Source organism: Manacus candei, unplaced genomic scaffold, assembly GCF_025592945.1.
Source record: "Manacus candei isolate 608988 ecotype Guabito, Panama unplaced genomic scaffold, ASM2559294v1 h1tg000041l, whole genome shotgun sequence".
Taxonomy (NCBI): Eukaryota; Metazoa; Chordata; class Aves; order Passeriformes; family Pipridae; genus Manacus; species Manacus candei.
In genome coordinates this window covers 4,300,454-4,322,485 of record NW_026138089.1, presented here as the reverse complement: position 1 = coordinate 4,322,485, position 22,032 = coordinate 4,300,454, and the positions used below count along the sequence as shown (strand labels likewise).

General features: G+C 37.0%; 1 protein-coding gene across 6 annotated transcripts in view; it reads left to right on the top strand.

Annotated features, from left to right (window-relative positions):
• Positions 1 to 22,032, top strand: part of CNKSR2 (connector enhancer of kinase suppressor of Ras 2) — a 205,143-nt gene that overhangs the window by 88,740 nt on the left and 94,371 nt on the right. For 4 of the 6 annotated variants that reach the window (XM_051794855.1, XM_051794853.1, XM_051794858.1 and 1 more), the window contains exons 7-8: positions 3,388 to 3,447; positions 8,168 to 8,236. The exons of 1 other annotated variant lie outside the window; for it this stretch is intronic. In XM_051794855.1, the coding sequence (XP_051650815.1) occupies positions 3,388 to 3,447; positions 8,168 to 8,236 (129 nt within the window). The remainder of the gene's footprint in view (positions 1 to 3,387; positions 3,448 to 8,167; positions 8,237 to 22,032) is intronic. One more of the 6 variants, XM_051794854.1, reaches the window with a different exon arrangement.

Here is a 22,032-nt window from a genome sequence, read left to right as displayed (position 1 = left end):
TACAAAGAGACAAAACTGACTAGCTTAGGTAGTATCTTTTCCCGTGAAACAAACTTAAAAATATTGCTGTTAGATTGAAAACAGTGAGTATTAAGACAAAAAGCAGGAAGCCAGGTTTTCCTTGAGTAGTTTTTCTGCAACAGTCACTTCCTATTTTATCTTTATTTTATTATAGGGCAGAATATCAGAGAACTGTAGCAACGGTTAATCTTGAACTTCAATTTTTTCATGTTCATATAATCACTTTAATCCCAGTCAGGTAAGGTACCGTGCTGTGTGTTCAAGCTTACTAGATTCAGATATGCAAAGGTAAATCCACCAGAACATGAGAGTGATTGGTAAGAGTTCCTTTTTACCTGTTGAAGCAAACACAAAAGACACCTGTCATCTAAAAAAATCACTAATAAAATACAAGTCGTAGATACAACAGGATATGGAAACTGATTAAAGGTGCACTGCTGACTCCCTTTCCTGGAATCCAATGTACTACTATTCCTAGTATTTCTCCTGAATTTTTTTTTTGTTTGAAATACTGGAGAAGCTGGGAAATAATTATGAATAGGATTGTGTGAGCTGTTTGGGGTTAAAGAGGCACGTGCATCTTTTGAGGGCTCCATTAAAATAGTGTCACAGTGAAAGTAAAAACGTGTGTGATAAAATGGAATTAGTATCTTTTCGTTTCTATCCAGCATTGCATAAAATATTTTAGAAGTATATCATATTCTGTTTTCACTGTTATAAAAAAAAAGTCAAAAACAAAGAAAGGAAAAAAAAAAAGAAAAAGTCACAAGGTCTCTTTTCTAACCCTTAACTGAATCACAAAGATAAAATATAATGTTTGGTTTGAAATTAGAGTTCTACCCATAACTGATCAGAATAATCTCGCATGTAATTAAGCATGGTTTACCTGTTCTTTAATCCAGACATACATTTATTCCTGATTATTAGGTTGGTTAGTTTATGGTTATTTTAGTCATATAAACCGAATTACCTTTCCTTCCATTTGATGTAACTGATTCTTGTAAATTCTTAGGGACCATGGCATTAACTTTGAATACCTAAGATGCATATCTAACAATGTTTCAGTACAGATGAACAGCGCACACTGGTCTCCCCTGTATTCTCGATTGCTAAAAGTACTGTTGATATTGTGCAGCCACAAGGAGGCAGAGAGGGGGAAACTTGTAAATGCCTTGGGTATTCTTATTTCCATTCCAGATAAAACAATTGAAGCCAGAAACATTCTCTTCTCTGTACCATTTCCCATATATTGTTCACTTAAAAGGAGGAGTGGAGGAACGTGGCTAAAAGGGGCTCAGTTTTCTGTTGCAGAATGTTACCTCTCCTCATTTAAAAGCTGCTCTATAACAAGAATTATTAATTCTTGCTCTTGCAAAATTAATGTGACATGATACTAATGTAACATTTATTAATTTTACACATGTGCACAAAATACAATCTGAGATGGGGGTTTTTTCAACTTCTCTCTTACCTCTTAATGTGTGCAGTCTTGATCTTAGCCTTTAAAGAGCATTCTGCAAAAGTTCTTTTTCCTCTTTTCTTTTCTCAAAGTCTTTTACATTTGTGGAAAAGACTAGATTGGGTGTGAATTGCACTTCACTGTGATAGCACACTTGGATGACGTTACTATCCTTTGGAATAATGCTTTGCACAAAACTAAACACTGCATAGCCATTGAGTGTGAGATTGTATCCTCAGCTTTCACCCTGATGTTTAAAGTTAAAAGCAGTAACTCACTAATTTCTTCAGAAATTGCTCTCTGTGGGGACCTGACTCAGTGTTCCTGTCACCATGGTCACTGTGATTTTAGCTTTTGCCATGTTGCAGGGTGTATGGCCCAGTCACTTAGATCTGGATCCTGAGAGGGATTTAGGCCCTGATTGTTGGTGGTTTGAGGGCAGGTATGTGTGCTGAATAACAGGTACCAAATATCTCAGCCTCTTTTGTGGCTCCTTACACTTTCTGTAAGATGTGTGTATCTTAGTGTTTCCCTACCTCACAGGGGTGTTGTGAGGATAAATGTATGAAAAAACCATTCTATATTTGAGATAATTAAGTGGAAACTGCATGATGGAGCCAACCGATGGACAAATTACTGAAGGTACATAGAGACACTGGAAGTTTAAGGATGATGTTAGGGGTTTCTGACTGTGTAGTAATGAGCTTGATTTGTTACCTAGATGATCAGATTCTTGATTTGTTACCTGTGAGCTGTGGCAGCTCAACATGACAACTGGGTTTGATGCCATTACCCCCATGTAATTGTGCAGAACAGAATTCGAGTTTACTTTTGAGCCCCCTATCCTGAGAAACTAAAGTCCCTGCTTTTTTTACTGGGGATATTATCCACTTTGTTAAGTGAGGTGTACTCCCTTGTTTCTGCTACCAAAATGTCTGTGAGTTCTAGTCCCAAATCAGATTAGTCCAATCTGATACGTCCTCTTTGCCTCTTTACCATACTTATTCACTAGTAAGTGCACTCTGTTCCTCAGGTAGGAACAGATTTCTTTGTGGCACTGTGATTAAAAGGAGAAAAAGTCTACGGAGAGGATGCTTACCTGCTTTCATGAAGTGGTTGGGGGAAAGGAGATTCCTCAGAAGTTGTTGAATGCTCAGTGTCTGTCAATTATGTCTACTTTTTCCTTCTCTCGGTATCATAGTGGATGCTGTTAAAATGTTTGAATTAAGGCTTGATGAAAAAGCATATTTGAGACACTATCTTAAACTACCCATGCAGGAACTTCTGTCTGTTCATAAGCTATCCCTCCTTCTTCATATTTTTTGAAAGAATTGGGATAGCTAACAAAGTTGATGTTTAAGTTTGCATCATTGAGTTTTATAGCTGAACTGTCCGCTGAGATGAGTGGGGCTGTGAGAAAATCTTGCAGCCATTTTGCAGGCACAATTCTGAGCGGTCGTTTGCAGTTTGAAAGTTACATTTGTAGTGTTGCCTACTGTAGACTCCAGATCTTTTAAAACCTAATCTAGTTTTCAAAGCAAAATGGAAGTATTGGTCATACTAAGGCAATTTGTAATTTTGGGGATTTTTGTAATCAGGTGTTGTTATATTTGTAGTTGAAGGAGTGTATTGAAAAAACTGGGAAGTATATATGGACACAACTGTGGCAAAAGTTTTAGTTTCCTATTGCTAATTAGGGCCAAAATAATTTGGCGGTTCCTCTTGAAGTGTATCAAAAAGCACTCTCCTATTAGAGACAAATTCCTCATGGCATGTATTAAAATCCACAAATCTTAAAGAAAGCAAAAAGAAAAGACAGATTCTTTTAGAGATATGCAAATTTTGTTTGGATGGTGATGGTTTGTGAAACACTTTAAAAATTCTTTCCCATGATGTCTTTTTCTTAGGGTATGTACATTAAGTCAACATATGATGGTCTCCATGTAATTACTGGAACAACAGAAAATGTAAGTATTGTTAATACTGTATGTTCAGGCCTGGAAACCTTTTTGACCTTACCTGTGGTTAATGCTTTCCCTTTGCTATAGACTACATTTTGCTTGCAAACGTGTGCTAGTTGGCTGTTGGGGACCAATGGCATGTTGGACAGCAGAGATGCTTGTGCTTGTTTAACACAGAATTGAAAGAGTTGTTCCCAGTTAAGGACCAGGGGAAGCAATTTTGATTTGTTCTTACCTAAAATGCTGCAGTTGATCAAGACAGGAAGCAGCTACCTTGGAGTTATTTTGCTCTGTGAATAAAAGATAAATGTCTATATTATGTGTAGGCTGTTATGCTGGAGTTTGCTGCAGAATTAGACAAACAGCTTTTATATTTTCCATCATTTTGTAATAAATGAATGCATGAGAATGGACATCCCCTTACATTGACAAATAACCATATATTTCTGCATGAACTTCTGAGTAATGCCTGTAGAAAGGAACACTTATTACCAGTGTACTAATTCTCACTAAAGGCATTAAAGATCAAGTAAAACATAATAGACTACTTTTCAAAAGCCTTTGAAATACAACCTCCTTTCCTTGTACACCATATTCAGAGAACTGACTGTCTGTTAGGAAGTGAGTAAAACGATAATTTTGGGGGGAAAGGCTTCTATCCATGATCTTCAATTAATACAGAACAATGCTAAACAACACCAAACTGTTCCATAATGATTTAGGCGATCTCTTTCAAAGATTTTGATGACATTTTCTTGAAATGAAGCTGTCAGAAATGTTTGTTTTATCCTGCTAGTGTGTCATCCTGTGGGAAATGCAAAATACCTACCTGGTATTTACAGCTGCTGCATCTGATCTGCTGTGAGGTTCTGTTAATATCTCAATAAAATAGGAAAATTGTTTTCTTCCTCTCATAGGAGCTGCAATCTGATAGCCTTTTTCCTTTCTGTTTTCTGCTGCTGCTGTGGGCAGAATATCCATGGGTTATAACCAATATATATAGATATTCTGCTGTAGAACTCGTGTAAATACCACCTGTCTTAAAATAAGGAAAATTTTAAAAAAATCATCCTTTAAATCAAAATTCTGGAGAGTCAGGCCTACAGCTAGAGGCATCATCAGTGAGATTAGCAAAACTAAACAAACCCAACAGAACCATAGTTGAGCTTAATCTAGAAAATATATGAAATAAAGAGAATGGTTTTTACAGTTGAATTTCTCTTGGATTAAAAAAGGAACAATTTCTCTTCATGACTTACTAATGGATTTAATTTCCCAGGGGCAAAGATAAAAATAAAATCTTAATGCATTCCCTCAAAACTCTTATCTTTTGTGATTCATGAATATAATTTAAAGCTATGTCAGGAAGCTTCAGTCATGATGACTTTTCTGCTGTTTTTACTGACTCTTTCACTCACTGTGACACCCTGGAGGTGCTCTCAGTCGACCAAGAAACTGCACTCTGTTGTCAAGGGAAAAAGCCTTTGTATGTTAAAGCATTTGTGAAAATGAGTAGTGCTTTAGAGAAAGCAGGATGTCTCCTGCTTTTAAAAACACAGTCACTAGCTGCTTCCTTTAACACACACACACACATAAAGTTTTGATTCAGATAGATGGGAGGAGAAACATCTAAGCAGCATGGCCAGAGCAAGATCATGATAGTGCACATATGAGCTGACCTGCTGATCTTGACATGTTTACTGCTTGCAATACAGTTTAACTTCTAGGAAACAATAAAAATCCAAAATCTCTTCCATTTGAAAAAAATTTTCTGTCCCTTTTCTTTCTGACTCTGCTCTTCCAAGTGAGACACCGGCAGACTTTTTTGTCTGAAAGATCCCAGAAAAGCACAATGTCTTCGTGTTAAACACAGTAGCATGGTAATGTAAATGTGAGATAGTAGTTTTGTAACCACAGTTGTGCTTTTTCTGTTTGCCATTTGAGATGTTTGATGTCCAGCTGCAAAGCCCATTATAGTTTGGATCTTGCTGTTCAGCATCAGGAGTCATCTCTCCCAACACATCAGCCCTGCAGATCAAAGCAGCTGAGCTCTGAAACTTGAACTGTGAGAGAGCAGTGTTTCCTCACAGGTCACTGCTTCTCTCTGGTGGTCCTGTAGCATTAGCATTAGCATTAGCATGAGCTTTCCAGTTCATGTCTTCTGTCTTTTTTTTTTTTTTTTTGGAAGTAACAAATCTAAAGTGTGTATTGGTCCAGAAAGAGATTTTAGGTTTCTTGTTGGGTAGCCCTTTCAGACCATGTTGGAGAGATTATTTTAATTCATGAATCAAATGTATCCTTCAAATAAAACCATTTTGTCCTTTGGTTTTCCAATAGAAAAGAGTATTTTTCTAAAGAAATAACATGCGGTGCATCTCCAGCAGGAATGTAGCTTTGAAGGGTGTGCTTCCAGTGTCCCCCTTTCCTGTGCACTGGTTGGGTTTGTGTGGCACCCTTATCTCAGAGAAGAGAGACCTTTTAGAAGAAATAACAGCAAAGTCTCTGGGCATGCAGCAGATGTGCTCCAGGGCGTCTAAACTGGACTTTCAGACAGTGTGGCTATACTGGGGAAATAGGACAAAGAAAACATTTAGCCTAAAGGACAAAATTAAGTCTATTCTGAAGAAAAAATTCTAAGCAGATTCTGAATAGCTTTAGGTATTGATGTGTAACCCTCAGTGACAGATACTTCCATCTCTTGTTCAGCTCCCTGTTGAACCAAATTATCAGCTAATGAAGATACAGTTGTGATGTGACACACTTTGTTCCTCCCAGTAGGACTTCTTGAGTGGATCTTGTGCTTGAGGATCAGTATTCACATTTAAAAAAGAAATACCTTATCAATTCTCCTCTGTTTTCCTTAGATAGTTATAATAAAAGATACTATTTTACAGCAAAATCCATTCTTTACTGGGGAGGAAAAAGCGTTAAGGAGCAGGACTTGGAACTCCTTCATGAAACCACAGCCTTGGCACTTCTTTATAAATTATTTTTACCTCACCTTGCAGTGTGTTTGAGGCATAATTGCAATCAGGCTTTTTAAACATAGACCTTTTCAGTTTGAAGATTCTCAGACTGTATTTTAATGGCTTGGCAAAATGCCAAGACAAATACCTGTTTTGTCAAGATTTAAGCTGCAAGTGCTGCAGACAATAAAAAGGAAAGTTTGTGTCATAATAAAGTCTCGCAGAGTTCAAAGGTAATGACACAAGATTCACTTGCATTTGTATTTTGAAAGTCTTAGGTGAAACTACATCTGAGCTAAAAGAGCTGTATTACATTGGAGGATTGTAAAGATTTTAGAGGTATGAATGAGTAACTGTGATTAGTGAAATGCCAGGCAGAAGACAGATTATTAGAACATAATCACCAGTGTTAAAATTTTTCCCCAAGTCACTCGGCCAACACCTTTAATGCTTAAGTAGTGCCAAAAAGTCAAGGCTGCTGTTCCTTATGTAAGTACAATTACACTTTTACCAGCCCAATTTGATTTAGGATGTTCTGTGCAATGTCTCCTAGGACTGAGTCATGAGTGACCCTTCTTTCAGCCTCTCATTTCTCTTGGATATCTTCTCTTTAAATACAGTCCTTAACTTAAGCCATGAATTATGTGCAATTGTACTGGAAAGTCATGGTATAGCTATGGGACACATGCTTTGAATGGGGATATAGGTTACTACAAACAGTCCACCTTTCAGGCCTGGAGCATTTTCTCTAGATGACCTGTTATCTCACCTGAAAATGAATTTCATTTCGTTCCTTTATGTAAAACTTGCAGCAGCTTTTTGGAAATCTACTCCTGAACATGTTTTGTTGTTTTGGTTTTTTTTTCAAACTGTCAGTCTCACCTTCTACTGTGGACTTTAAGTACCTTGCTAGACTGGTGGCAGCAGTATGGAGAGAAAAATTAAAGTATTGTGACTATCAAAAGCTGAAGGAATTTATTTTCCTTTAAACGTAGAGGTATTTCTCTCAGGAAACAGTTGGTCTACTATAAAGACAGAAGATGGGAAAATGTGTGGGGATTTTACCTTATGGAGGAGGGTGGGAGGGGTTTCCGATTTGGTTTTTATTTTTGTTGTTATTAAGGGGTTTTTTGAGGCAAAAGCAAAGAACAGAACTACTTTGCTTTTTTAAAAGTGTGATCTTTGTAGGATTTTTATTATGCTTGCATTTCTTTCACCCTAATAGTCATCCAAAACCAAAGTTGCCATTAACTTACGCAATCTTCCTAGGTGATATGTAACCTAATCTTCTCTCCTTGTGTACTTTTTGCAGATCAGTAATTTACTGAAGTTCTCTGCAACATATTGAAATGTTGTAGAATAAAAAGGCAATACTACAAAATTTGTTTATGAGGAATTGCCAGGTATTCTTGATAGACTCAAAATTCAACCAAAGATTACCTTTCAAGGTTTAAGAGATGTCAGGCAGATTAAAGCATCCTTTTGTCAGAATGGAATTAAAAAGAAATCCTTAGGACTTGGTTATCGTATATATATTCATACCTTTCTTAACATTCGATTTTATTGTGTAGAATAGTACAGATCATTTTTCTTCAACAAAAATAATTGATTTATTAAATATTTCTTTAATTCTCTATTTCACAGTAGAATGTCGTTATCAATCTAACCTGGTTTACATAGCTTAGAAATCATACTGCTGAAAGAGAGATGATGACTGGTAAGAACTGTATTCTTGATCATCTCTTTTATTTTAAATTCAGTCACCTGCAGATCGGTGCAAGAAAATCCATGCTGGGGATGAAGTGATTCAAGTTAACCACCAAACTGTGGTATGTATAACTATGTTCTGTGTCAATTGGAGATAGAGGTGTCATGGCACATTAGCATGTGTACAGAAGAAATGTGTAGAAAAATGTGTTTTTATAAATCATTTTTTATTCTAACATCTCAATTTTCCTTTTCTCTTTTGAAACCACATAGTTCTGAAGTCTTAAACTAAGCCCAAATCATCTGAGTATTACAGGAGGTGTCAAATTAGGCTAAATAGCTGTGGCCTGGGAGGTATGTTAGGGTGTTTTCTGCTTACCAGTGATCTGTTAATAAACAGTTTGGTTTAGTATAATAGAAGTTTGATGTCAAAGGGATGCAGGGAGTTGGAAATGTGCCGTTGTGGGTTTAAGGTCAAGAATACTTCCTGAAAGCTGGAAAACTTACTACTTTCCAAACCCACTGGAATGTGTAGAATGTGATTTTTGAAAACACAGGCATGTGAAATTCTCGTAGGGATGACTAGGGTGATTAATTTAATTTGAAGACAGATTTTTTAACTTGGAAAGTTAAAATGAAACAAATCTTTCATATATGATAGGCAAGAAAAGAATAATACCATGCAAATTGCTCTTTATGGGAACAGATACTTGTTAGTTCCTGGTGATTTTATTTAGGATTGGTGAACTCTTAAAATGAATTTACCTTTTCTAAGGTAAGGTTTGGTAAGAGAAAAGAACAGACCGTTAGTACAGAAAGCAACTATTCTTTTTCCAAAGTATAAAGGTTCTTGAGTGTAGTGAAAGTCAATATATGGTATTAGTTACATGTGTTCTTGCAAGCATTTTAACAGACAAAAAAATATCCTATACTACTGTTATTAATGCAGTCATTTGTTAAAAGTGTTTTTTGTCATTTTGCGTGAGGTTCCACTTCTGCCCTTAAGCCATTGTACATCATGTGAGCTCCTCTGCACAAATTAGTGTAATATTTCAGTATACCCTCCAGCTAAATTTGATATCAAATATACTATACATATGTGGACCTTAACTGATGAGAAGCTATCTTTTGAGCCATGCAATGTAATTTGATAAATTTAAGCAGGTCAGGGTGAATTTCAGTACTGTGTTAGCATCTCCCATGTACCTTTGCAAAGGTACACTTAATTCACTCTTCAATTTATAGAACTCAAATATTTCATTTTTTCTATAGATACTGCGGAATTTGACAAGAGTCTAAGTCACTCCTTTTGTATTCTGGCCCCTGTCATGAGGAATTTAATGTCCAGTTCTAGGAATCTGTTTTTCTGGGAAGAGGTGTTATTCCTTGCTGTGGTTCTTACTTAGGAGATAAATAATTCTGAAGATACTACATTTTGTTTTTACTGTGTATTGATTTTTTTTTCCACACTTGATATACTGCTCCCTAGTTGAAAATACAGGACATACATATCAATATGTATCATATGTAACTCATCATACTTATACACTTGTATTGACTATAGAAATAACTGACTAAATTTTTCAAATACCAAACTCTCAAACTGTAGGGAAGTATTATTCATGTGTAACTGTTATTAAGGTGATGTCTTCTAAATGAAGAATCAAAGTATAAAACCAAAAAAATCTTAAATTTATTTTAGAGCTAAAACCTTTTTTTTTTCCTTTATTTTCTTCAGTTATTTCAGTGTATTTTGTTTGTCAAATTGAAGTTAATACCTGTCTTTTGGTACTTTATATTTAAAAGAATGAATATAAATATAGGGAAGAGAAGTTCCGTGAAATTATTTTAAAAATCCAACTTATTAGATAACACTTTATGCAAGAATCACATTTTAATAACTATGAAAAAGCTGCTTTTTCAGAAGGCCCACTGGCTTTCGAATAAGCATCATGACAAAGTAGAATAGTTCAGTGATTTTTATTGATTTTCATTATATGTGTCCTAATACTGGGTGTCAAATAGTTCTAAGTTGTCTATTGACATCCTCTGTTTGCTTGTAGTGATGCCTAATATTTGTAGTATTTCATTTGACAGTGAAATCAAGGAATTTCGAGTGATTACTCTGATCATTTGCTATTTGATGGAAAACATCCATAACAGGATTATTCCACTTGTTACTGGCAGGATGTCTAGAATATAAATATCTTCTGAATGTTGAAAATAAAAAAATAATTTAATTATGCTTAAAGTCAGTGAAAACCTAGTATTCAGAAAATTGTCCTTTAAATAGTGGTTTCTCAAGGTTAAATATCTATGTGGATCTCCTGTGTCAGTTGTGCCTTACAGGACAGATATTTTCTTAAATGGCTCTGTAACTGAGGGTCATGACTCCTCCCAACATGAGAAGGATGTGGACCTGTAGGAGCAAGTCCAGAGGAGACCATGAATATGATCAGAGGGCTGGAGCACCTCTTCTGTGAGGGCAGGCTGAGAGGGTTGGGGCTGTTCAGCCTGGAGAAGAAGAGGATCCAGGGAGACATTACAGACCTTCCAGTACCAAAAAGGGGTTACAGGAAAGCTGGAGAGGGACTTTTGACAAAGGCTGTCATGATAGGCCAAGGGAGAATGGCTTTAAACTGGAAGAGGATAGGTTTAGTTTAGATGTTAGGAAGAAATTCTTTGCTGTAAGGCTTGTGAGGCATTGGAATAGGTTGTCCAGAGAAGCTATGGATGCTCCATCCCTGGGAAATGTTCAAGGACAGCTTAAATAGGGCTTTGAGCAACCTGGTCTAGTGGAAGGTGTCCCTGCCCATGGCAGAGGGATTGACACTAGATGCTCTTTAAGGCCTCTCTCAACTTAAAACGTACTATGATTCTGTGACTCCTCCATTAAAATGTAAAGGATTTAGACAGAGTCTTCTCCTAAACTTTCCTGAAAATTCCATCCTTAGTCTTCTCTAAAAGCCCATCTAAAATATTTCAATGTAAACAAAGAACCAAAACCACCCACCTCATTCGGGTATTTCACAATTTGGACTGTGCAGTACTCGTGTTTCTATCCATATATAGTTCAAGAGTATATTTTGCCTCAAGATAGTCATTCTTTTAACCAACTGAAAGTGCAGGAAACTGTATTATTGTCTATATGAATTATTACTGTCTCCAGTAGTCTTTCTGGTTGTAGCAGTGATAAAACAGTAGAGAAAATACTCCAAGCAGAAAACAGGGAGATATAGACTCACAGTAGTGTAGGATTCTTGATTAACAGGCTGATTTTGTGTAATAGTTTCTTTATTTTGGAGGCATATTTGGCACATTGCGTATACTTTGAATAAATATGGATTGAATACAAGTTTGATATGACAACTGATAGACTTGTGGATTCCCAAAACTTGTGTTTGTTGGCTAAAACTCTTCAGAACTAATGTACATATCAGTGATGGAAATAATAGTTGAATATGGTCAGTTACTGATCTGTTGCTGATCTGAAGCTGGTTTGTTTAATGTATTTAACACCTATAAGTTACCATTGAAATTGGATTTTTTGAAGTATTGTAGTAGATAATACCTCGCTTTTATACAGCAAGTTTCTTACTGTGGAAGCTCCAGCACGCCAAGCCAAGTCCAGAGAATTGAGTTGCAGGAACTCTTTTTGTATTTACACTACAAAAACGTTTTGCTGAAATGCCTCTGAAACACGACAGATACATTTACAAGATCATACTTTGCTTTACTGGAAGGGTATACACTTAAAGAAGGGTATGATACCTCTCTAGATACTTATCCTAACCTAATCCTTCCTTAGAAAAAGTAAGGAACAGATTTTTAAGATCACTGTACAATTAGTGAGGAGAGTTTGACTTCCACAGAATATCTTAGGGTTTGTTGGGAGCTGGTAAATTCCAGTTCATAGGAAATACTGAACTTGGGGTGCATATGAATCTCTGGAGTGTATGCATCCAAAATGGAGTTTGCAGTAGATATCTTCTTATTTGGGGGGGGGGGAGAGCCAAACCCAAATACCTATAAGCAGAAAAATGATGTAAATATTTCAGTTTATTCATTTTTTTTTTTCTGCACTGTTTAGCAGACTAGTTCTGATCCAGCTAGATTTTTGTGAACACAGGTATTTCATTTAAGGCCTTATTAGTTTGACTTTGAGGGAGATGGTATTTCTAAAGCGACTCAGTGGACAAATGGACTGGAACAGAATAAGGGAGGGAACAGCAGTGTCAGTCCAAGCTTTTGACATTAAATGTTTGACATCTTTTACAACTTCCACTAACCACATCTTTTATTTAAAACAGTATTTTTATTTTCTTATGATGCTTGACTTGAACAACAAAACAGTGCAGCAAAATCATAAAAGTTCAAAAGAAATAAGCTTTTTGCTCAGCTTTCTTCTGTTGGTGTCATGCATGTGCTTTTATGGAAGAGGAGATAGAGTAACAGCTCCCAAATCATGCTTTTAATCCTTTCTGAATCCTTGAGTGTCCTTTGTTTATAATGGTTTGGTAAATGTGAACACGAATATTTAATTTTAAAGGTGAGTGGGATTTACATCTAAAAGATTTCTTGGTCTATCCAGAAATGTTAATGGAAGTCTTTATGGAAGTAACCTAGTCCTCTAGGGCTCTGTCCTGAACTCTGTAGTTTGTCAGGATATGAGGTCCATACTTTTTTGCAAATGTAGTCTGTCCCCCAAATACCCTCTCAAAATTTCGGTATAACTCCTTATCCTTTTTTTACAATCTCCATAAGTATTGTATAATACTGATAAAGAAATTAAATTGTCATGATCCCCTCAAAAGGAAAAATATTTTTGTCAACTTGCAATTCCCTTTAACATGGAATTTGTGTTGAGATTATATGGTGTTATTTATGTTATCTTTTTTACATAGATGTGCAGATAAACACAAGTATATTATTTTATATCCCATATGTCAGGGAAGTGTGATACTGCAGAAAAGAAATATGTGAGGAAACATGACCTTTTTTTCCCCAGGGGAACAAATGCTGAATACTCTTGTCCATGGAATCTGTTTTCCATTAATCCCTGGAGCTTGTCCAGAGTTGTCTGAAACACACACCACTTTGATAAGCACAGGCTCAATTTTATGTAAATAATGTGCTGTGTCAGTGTGGGCATCCAATTGCACTTCTGTCTCTGGCAGGACAGAATAGTTAACAAACAAGTCATTGTTGCCTCTGTGTTAGAGCAGCATAAGCTTGGCCAGCCCATGCTGCTTCATGTTTCTGCCAAATTTTATATAATTTTCCTTTGTTCATTCCACATTAAATTCTCACACTTAATCTGTGTCACTCCAGTGGAATTAGTTCAGTTGCAGCAGAAAACCACTCTGTGCTGCCTTCCAGCAGCTACCTGTGCCCTAGATGAGCTAAACTATATGAACTTTTCTACTTTAATTTCAAGTCAACCTACTTGTCCTAGCTGAAAGCATTAAACCTGGTTGACCGTGCCCCAAAATAGAAAGGGAACACTGGCAGGATCACTCGTAAGTCACAAATGGTTGTGGAAACTGCTCCTCACTGCCTCTGGCTTTGTGAGTGGCACGTCTGGTCCTGTGACCTGGGCACTGACATCCCATGTTCAATGTGCTCTTTGATCTGTGCTCCAGAGCACCTGATCCCAACGCTCTGCTGCAGTTCTGGTGCACTACAGTACTTGAAGAACATATGCTGGGCATGGTGAACCTCCTCTGTGGGATTGGTGGAGCTGTGTAGCAGCCAAACACTGAGAAGTTTGGGTTGCTGTACAATTCCTTTCAGGAAGTCCTTTCAAGAAGAAATTGCTGCAATAGAAGATACCCATCATTTCATATGACTGAGGTGTAGGTTCTTTGGCTATACACTAGATTTTGGTCTTGCTCACCTGATGGCATTTGCCGTGCCCTACAACTTACTCAAAGTGAGATTTTATTTTTTTTCTGTCCTGGCTGTACCCCAGAATGGACAACTCTACTGTCACTGAGCCCTGGTAGTTTACTCATGTGATTGTATGAACATTTATAAATAACATTCAGCAGACTATTGAGTTCTTAGGTTATTTTTCTTTGGGGAAATAAAAAGTTCTTTTGTAATTGATGATACAGACTGTTCTGTACAGCTGCAGTTTGGGAATACACACCTGGGCTGACTTCAAGGCACCAATGTATCTTTTGAAGGCAGTGTAATTGTAGTAAGAATTCCACTGCAGATATCAACTGACTTTTTCTGTAAATGGCATTGGTGGGCCTTCATAGTGTCACTGCTGGTGATAACCACATTATTGAGTCTACAGCCAAATCAAGTATTCTGATACAAACTATACTTAGGACTATACTCCTGAGGATGTATCTGCTAAAAACTGCTGCAGTACTCTGTGGAGCATTCCTGTGACCTAGTTGTTAAACTCATCTTTCTGCACAGAACATACTGGGAGATGATACATTTTGCATTTTAATTTATTTTTTTAGAGTTATTTTCTGTTTTGCCTTTTTTTACCCACCTGGTAGTGTTTTTGTAGAAAAAAAAGTCCTCTAAGCAGTGATGTAAATGGTATTAATATTTTCAACAGAAATATTGAAAGGCAATATGTTGTCAAAATATGTTTACATGTATTCCTGATAAAAATAATTTTCAAATTCTTATAGTAATTGTTACTGACTATTAATCTTGGCACAAATTGTATTTGCTGGCAATTTAAATTAAAATGTTAACAGTATGTTCTTGGTGAGAGTACTATAAATTCTGCAGTTAAAATGATTATTTCAGAATATATGATTAGAGCATATTTTCTATGCCCAGGTAGCAGATAATAAGTAGAATTGGAGTTTTCTATTGTTAACATTGTTTATGTCTGTAGAACAGAATACAGATTATGGTACTCCATTTGTCTCATATGAACAGGTTAAAAGGCCTGCTGTTAGTGCAAATACGTGTATTTGGAAGGAAGGCAGATATTATTCTGCTGCTAGTAATTTCCTTTTAACCGAGGTTGCTGAAAATTGAAGTACACTGTATAGAAAGAGATTAAAGGTTTCTTCAAAGCAAATCAACACAATTGATAACGCAGTTGTGCACACCCAGGACCACGTATGAGTTAGGATGGAAGAATTTTGAACACCCCTGTGCTTTGTGCAGGTAACAGCTGTGTAAATGACACAGCTGATCTTCAGGTTCCAACTTGATCTTCTGTTGCATAATCCCATGTCTTATTGTGACGAAATTAAGAGGTAATTGTGAGGAAGTGTAAGACGGTGATAGTTGTTGTAAAAATAGATCAAAACAGTAAGAAAAGCAAATTAATGCTGTGTTATGTGGGAGGAAAAAATAAAGCAGGGAAATTCTATTGTTTGAGTAGATGTACTCTGGATTTGTAAATTTGTACTTGAAAAAACCTAATTACTGGCTTAAAACAACTCAGTGGCTTGAATGCAGTACATAGTTTATGGCTGATTATTTTAATAGCAGGAAAATGGAACAAAAAGAAAAGATTTCTCACGATTTAATAATTACTCCTCTATTATGACAATTTCTTTTAGCTTCCTATCCCTGTTCTTCCTTTAGCTAAGTGATGCAACGTAAGTTTGTAGCTCAATTAAAGGCTTTTTTTGGATTTGGATTTTTTTTTTCAGTTTGCTTTGTCATTAGTGACCTTAAGGATTTTTTTTTTTATAATTTCTTTGTGCACATGTTAATTTCTTTTCACTATCTGAATCCAGTCTCAAGAAACATCTGTTTCAAGGGTAGCAGCACTGTTTAGCTGCAGGGCAGCTGGGGATCTCAAGTAGTTTATTTATACACTAAAAAGAGGGAGGTTAGAGGGACTGTTGGAATTACTGACTCACTGGAATCATTCTAAAATACTAAGTTGTGACAATGTAAATCTAATCTGAAATAAAATTATTTATGTATGTGTGTATGCATGCATGTCTACATATATTTATTATTTTAATTCCAGGACAAGCGTTTGGGGAATCTAAATATGAGACTATGCAATGCACACACACATGGCTCAAATTCCCATTGTGTGGTGGGTTAATACTGCAGGGTCGCTCCTGAGGAGCACCTTCTTTATACCATGTGAAATATGGAGAACTTGGCTGTTCCTCTACCCTAAGGAAGGGTGGGGTCACCTACATCCATAGTGCAACTTAATCTATGAGAAACCAAGGTGCAGTCCAGTCAGCCTAAATCCCACCTGAGCCTTCAGCTTGTATGACCAACTCTCTGTGCCTCCTTAGACATTTATCAGCGCTTGAGTTTTCTTAGCACTCATCTGTGGCCACCCAAGGGTGCTCAAATGTCTCTTCTTTGGCCGTGGAAGAGTGTCCCTCGCTAGGAGCCCTGCTCAAATTAATAGGCACCCAGGCTCTCCATAGATTCTCTGAAAGCTCCTGATAATGAGGCCAAGTGAGGACTCTGGTGGCAGCACCTTTGTTCATAGCAGTTTAATGTCTGTGCCCTTGCTGAAGAAGGGGTAGGGCTTGCTCATCACGATGTGGCTCTCAGACCCTGTTCTCTGCTGTAGGTGTGTAATTTGTTATGCATTTATATTACAGAAAAGTGGTCACTGAGAATTGGGACCAGAACCCTCATATCCCTGACCCACATGCAAGGACCTAGTGGTTTCTTGTCTGTTGTACGACTGGGGTTTGTACTTGCCTAGTGCCATCAGCACAGTGCTGTGCCTTCAGGGAAGACCTTTAGCCTGAAATTATGCACATCTTGATGCTTGAAACACCTACCTAGCATTTGAAAGACTTGAGTTTAGTCCCTCTGAGGATAAATAATGCTGAGATCCCTTTTTCTGCAAGTGGATGGAAGGTTGAATGAAGACCTTCCAAATTGCCAGTACCTGTCTTTTCTGGTTATCTGTACTCCTGGTTGAAGACAGAGATGCCTTATAGACACCATGCTGGAGACAGGCAGTCACTGCAGGTACCTCAGTTAAGGAGAATGCTTCGAGTTTCAGAGGCACTCCAAAACCGAGTGAAATGAAATCAACCCCGTTTTTTAGGGCCACACCTTGATATAGGGAAATGAGACACTTTTTCCTCAAAAATGGTACCTAATAATTGATCTTTATGTCTGTAAAATAGGATATAATCAAACCCATAAAGTTGGAGTCTTTGGAGTTTCAACAAATATGCTCATTTATTTGTTCTAGGATGTTACTGATGATGACTCAAAAGCAAAACAATAAATTAGCTCTGAGCTGAAGTTTGATTCTGTCAGTACAAAGTGAATGGTGAGCGTTGTTATTAAATAGTGTCCAAGCTCCTGTACAGAATGGATTCTGAGTTCCTGGACAAATCAAATTTCAGTTCCCCATTGGACAATACAGATACTTGTCTCCTTTACCGAGGTACTCTGTAGTCGTGTTACTAACATTGTGAAATTTGTTGAATTATGGTGGTACTGAGCTGTGCAAATAACTAAAAGGTGCAATCTAGTAAAATCAGTCAGAAGTTATGCTCTGAATCAGGTACGTTTTCTGAGAGGGAAATGTGTTTAGGGCACCTTAATGAAAGGCAGTAATTTCTGCACTCAACTCTCAGTTTGGATCCTAACTTAGTTTACTCTTGGGATGGTCTCTTAATTGTGATCTTTAGTTTATGTAGCCAAAAATGAATACAAAAATCAGTTATTTCATAGTTTGATAGCAATAAACAAAAGTTTTAGTGAAACATCAGACATTTTTCAAGTAAAATATGAGATTTTCTTCAATGTACTTTACATATAAACTGTGTTGTGACTTTGGACAACGATACAGTGCGGTGCAATCAGTGACATTTTAAGGATACACAGAACTAACTTTAGCATTGAATTAAAATTGCATTTATTTAAATAATATAGCCAAGATACTCTTTAATTAGAATCGCAGCCTATGCAATCACAATATTATTAACCTCTCTGTGAGAAAACCATTATGCAAGTGTGGATGATATTATTGTGCTACCTTAAGACCATGGATAAATCCCTGAAAAGGCATCTACTGCTCTCCTGACACTGCTTCCCCTACCACATACAGATACAACTTTCATCTCTGTGATAGTCCATGTTGTAAACATCCTTTTGTGATTTCCTCACACAGTAATATTTTCTGGAAACAGGAGACCTATGTCTATCCATTAATTTTTCACCTTTTCAGGCATCTGCAGCCTGGGGAAGGGAAGAAGATGCTTGCTACTAACATATTTGTTTCATGGTGCTGCCAGCTGACCATCCTCATTTCTGGCCAGTGTTCGTGGAAATCAATCTGTTAATTTAACAGCACGATGCTGTTAAATTTCTTGTCAGATTCTGATGTGCTTAAAAATGTGCTATGTTTGATAGTTATTTGAAGTGTAGTGTTGTGTTATTTTTTCTTATGCACTAATTTTTTTTATGAAATGCAAGATGGTGTTAGATATGGAAGTTCTTTAAAAAACACCCATTTCTTAAGGTGAATACACTTTCCCTCCTAGAAATTGTTCATGTTTTTTTAGCTGAAAAATGAGTAAAAACTTGAAGCTTGAAAAGGTTGATAAGTCAAAGCACTCTGGATGCATGCAACTAATTACAGGCAACATTGAAAGAATTGGAATTTTTACTATCTCTCAAATCCACTAACTTTTTTAAATTAAACACTAGAGTGGATTTTGCATATTTCTTTAGGTAGAAAATAGCACATAGCTTTGCAGGTTATATTTAGCAGGAATATATTTTTTTTTCTTTAAAAGTGTAAAGATGTTACTACTTTTCCCTTCTACAAATCTACAAGTCAGGAAAAAATTACAGTAACAGGAGAAAAAATAGCAGTTTTCTTTTCATGGAAGCAGAAAACTTTCATTAATTTTCATGAGAGTCTGATGACCTGTTGAACAGGAATACTCCTGTAAAACTATGGACTCTGTTCTGTTTACCATTTGACTGTTATTCCACCCTCTGCATGATGTCATTTCAATGTGTATCAGATTTTCACACTGCTTTTAAGTGATGCAGCTGTTCCATAGTTTCTTTGGGGATACAAGTCCAAGATTTTTCAGGCTGTAGGTTATTTTGTAGCATCCTAAAGATACTTGGTTTAGGTCCATCCAATTGTATTTGAGCTGTTTGCATGTTAATATTTTACAGAGCTCCTCTCTGGATGATAACATACAGCAGCACTCAAGAATGAGCACAGGAGTTTGGGAATACTGCCATGAGTGTGGCTGTGTGAAAAAAAGATTCAATGAATGGTCATGCTTCATTCAGAAAAAGGGAAGATTACTACCAGTTTTCTAATCTTGTCATAAAGGGGGGAATAGATTTGTCTGGGGAAGAAAGTAATTACTTAAGAACAACTTTTAATTATTTAAAATGTTACAGTTCTTGGCAATTTAGAATAGGAATTCAAAATAAAAGTTTAAATTCAAGCTGTTGTAATATTATCATCCAGATGTGCTTGCCTAAGCCAAAGAAACATTGGGGTCTTGTAAAATATATCTTAACTTGCTCAGAGGCCTCTTCTTTTCCTGGGTGGTGGATGGGAGACCTCTGATAGCACCCTCTGCTAAAGCTTTCTGTGATTTTGGGTAATGGGTGCTTGGCAGGGAAGATGAGTAGGATGTGTCAGATCTGGGTGCAGCTGCACAGGGTTCCTGTATGACCGTCTTGTCCTGCTGAGGCAACCTGGGTGGCCTTGAGTATCTCTGGAGCACTGTGGTGAGGCTTCCCAGCATGGCCACAATCTCTGGGCATGTAGTGGTAGATGAATGAGAAATTTGGAGGTGGCCTGATGCTGTAGGCACCCTGTCTACAGGCTTGTTTCTCTTCTCACAGGGTATTACCCTCCCCTTTGGGATGGTGGTGTCCCTGCCCATGCCACCCCTGGCAGCCCTGTTTATCTGGCCTTGGGCTGTCGGTCCTTGGATGACACAGATGTGGGCTACCCCTTCCATCCCTCCTTTCTGTGGCAGTAAACTACTCCAGCCAAGGTGCTGTAGCCTCCTTGGCAAAACCAGCTCAGCACAACCCCTCAGGGCACCCGTGGGCCGCCCTCTGTGCCCTTGTCCCTCCCTGTGCTTGACCGAGAGCTGCACTGACAACGAGCAGTGATCCAGGCACTGGGCAGCAAAACCCAATGCTGGGCTTAGGCTGCCACCAAAGACACCTCTTCTGACTGCTGCTTCTAGATGGCACTGGTTTAACAATGCAAATTGATTTTAAAGCAAACAACAGTAACTTCCTTGGTCTTTAAAAACGGGTACTTGGTCAGCATAGTGCACTCTTTTCGAAATTAATTGCTCAGGTTATTTTAAATAAAGTTGTCTCTTAATACAGTCCTTTTACATATTTATTGAATTGGCAAACCAGTAATGAAACTTTCTTATTACTGTCCCTTTTTGCGGTATGTAAAATCAAATTGCACTTAAAAGGAAGTGTAGATTACATATCACTAAAGTGAATTTCTGAAAAACAGTTTTCAGTTCCACATATAGTCACTACCTTTTCCTCTTTTCAACCTAGACCCCCTCAAATAAAATTACTTCTGTTTTGTCTGTGTCAATATGAATTTCAATAGGAATTGAACTGTGTTGGAACTGAAAAGCATACCTCCTATGTGGATATTGATTTTCTTCAATCTATTGTTGACTGCTTCTAATGTGACTTTTTCCTCTTAGGCCAATTTAGTAATTTCTATTGAAATGATAAGCCTTCAAGACCTGTCTGAATAGGCAGAAAACTCTCAGGGAACTAAGTAAAAGCTGAAGATGAACTTAATTTGAAATTTATAGTAAACTCAGAATTTCCCTGTGCAAAGTTAAGTTAAATTGTTTTTATTCATGAGCTGCTAAATTAAATACGTCAGATTTAGTGCTTTGAAGTGATTTTTTTTTCTTTAATCCCCGTAACTCTCATAGACCAGATAATCTCCCATTTATTGCAAGGTAAGGCATATTTCAAATACAAGATACAGTTTATCTCTGCAAAGTATGGAAAGTACATTTAAAATAATTTTTAAAATGCTAGCATAACAAAAAAAAGCCCAATTGTATTTATATTCCTCTGGTTGTTTCAGTGAGAAACATGCAGCATCCTACCAATTTAAATTGGAAGTATTTTACATCCTGACTCCTTAATTGAGGCCAAATCAGAGACCTCAAGGCTCTTTGTGCTGTTTTATTCAGCAGACGGATTCTTCTCCAGAAATCTGTCTTCAGTTGTTACATTAGGGAATTACAGTGTGCAGTAGCTTATGTACAGAGATACATTACATAAACTGTATTCCTTCTTTTCGGTATCAAGTGAAACCTTGCATATGTCCTCAGTGACATTATGTAACTGTGGGGAATGTATTGCTTCCGAGCAGTGGTGGAAGTCTAAAAGTAAGAAAACAGTGTTGTAAATAGCAAGGTATTTTTTCAATTAAATCATGATGTTCAGACACAAAGCTTGGACTCAGAGACATTTCATTTAAATACTGTAGAAACACAGTGGAGACCTCACCAGGATGTAGGAATTGAACTGGAGTTGATTGCACTAATATTTCATTTTATTCAAAGTGTGATAGCCATATGCTTAGTACATTGGACTGAAAATAATAATTTTAGCATACTTGGAAGTCTTCTGTAGATACTGAAAAATATTCTCTAATGATGCATGTTGTCAATACCCATTTTCTTTACATACTATAATATTACTGTAGAAGTACATTCTGAATATAATGAACTTTGCTCTGGTGAAAACAGGACAGGTAGGTGCACAGGAGCTGAGGAAAGAGTGATGAGGTTTGAGCAATATCTGTGATTCCAGGTGGTTGGTAAGCATTAGAGTTGGCTTAAGTGTCATGTTCATATGGCAGTACCAGTTCTTAAAATAAGTGATATTAAACAAACAAAGTGAGGTTCTGTGTAGTAGGGAATAAGTAGCAACAACCTACTTGTAA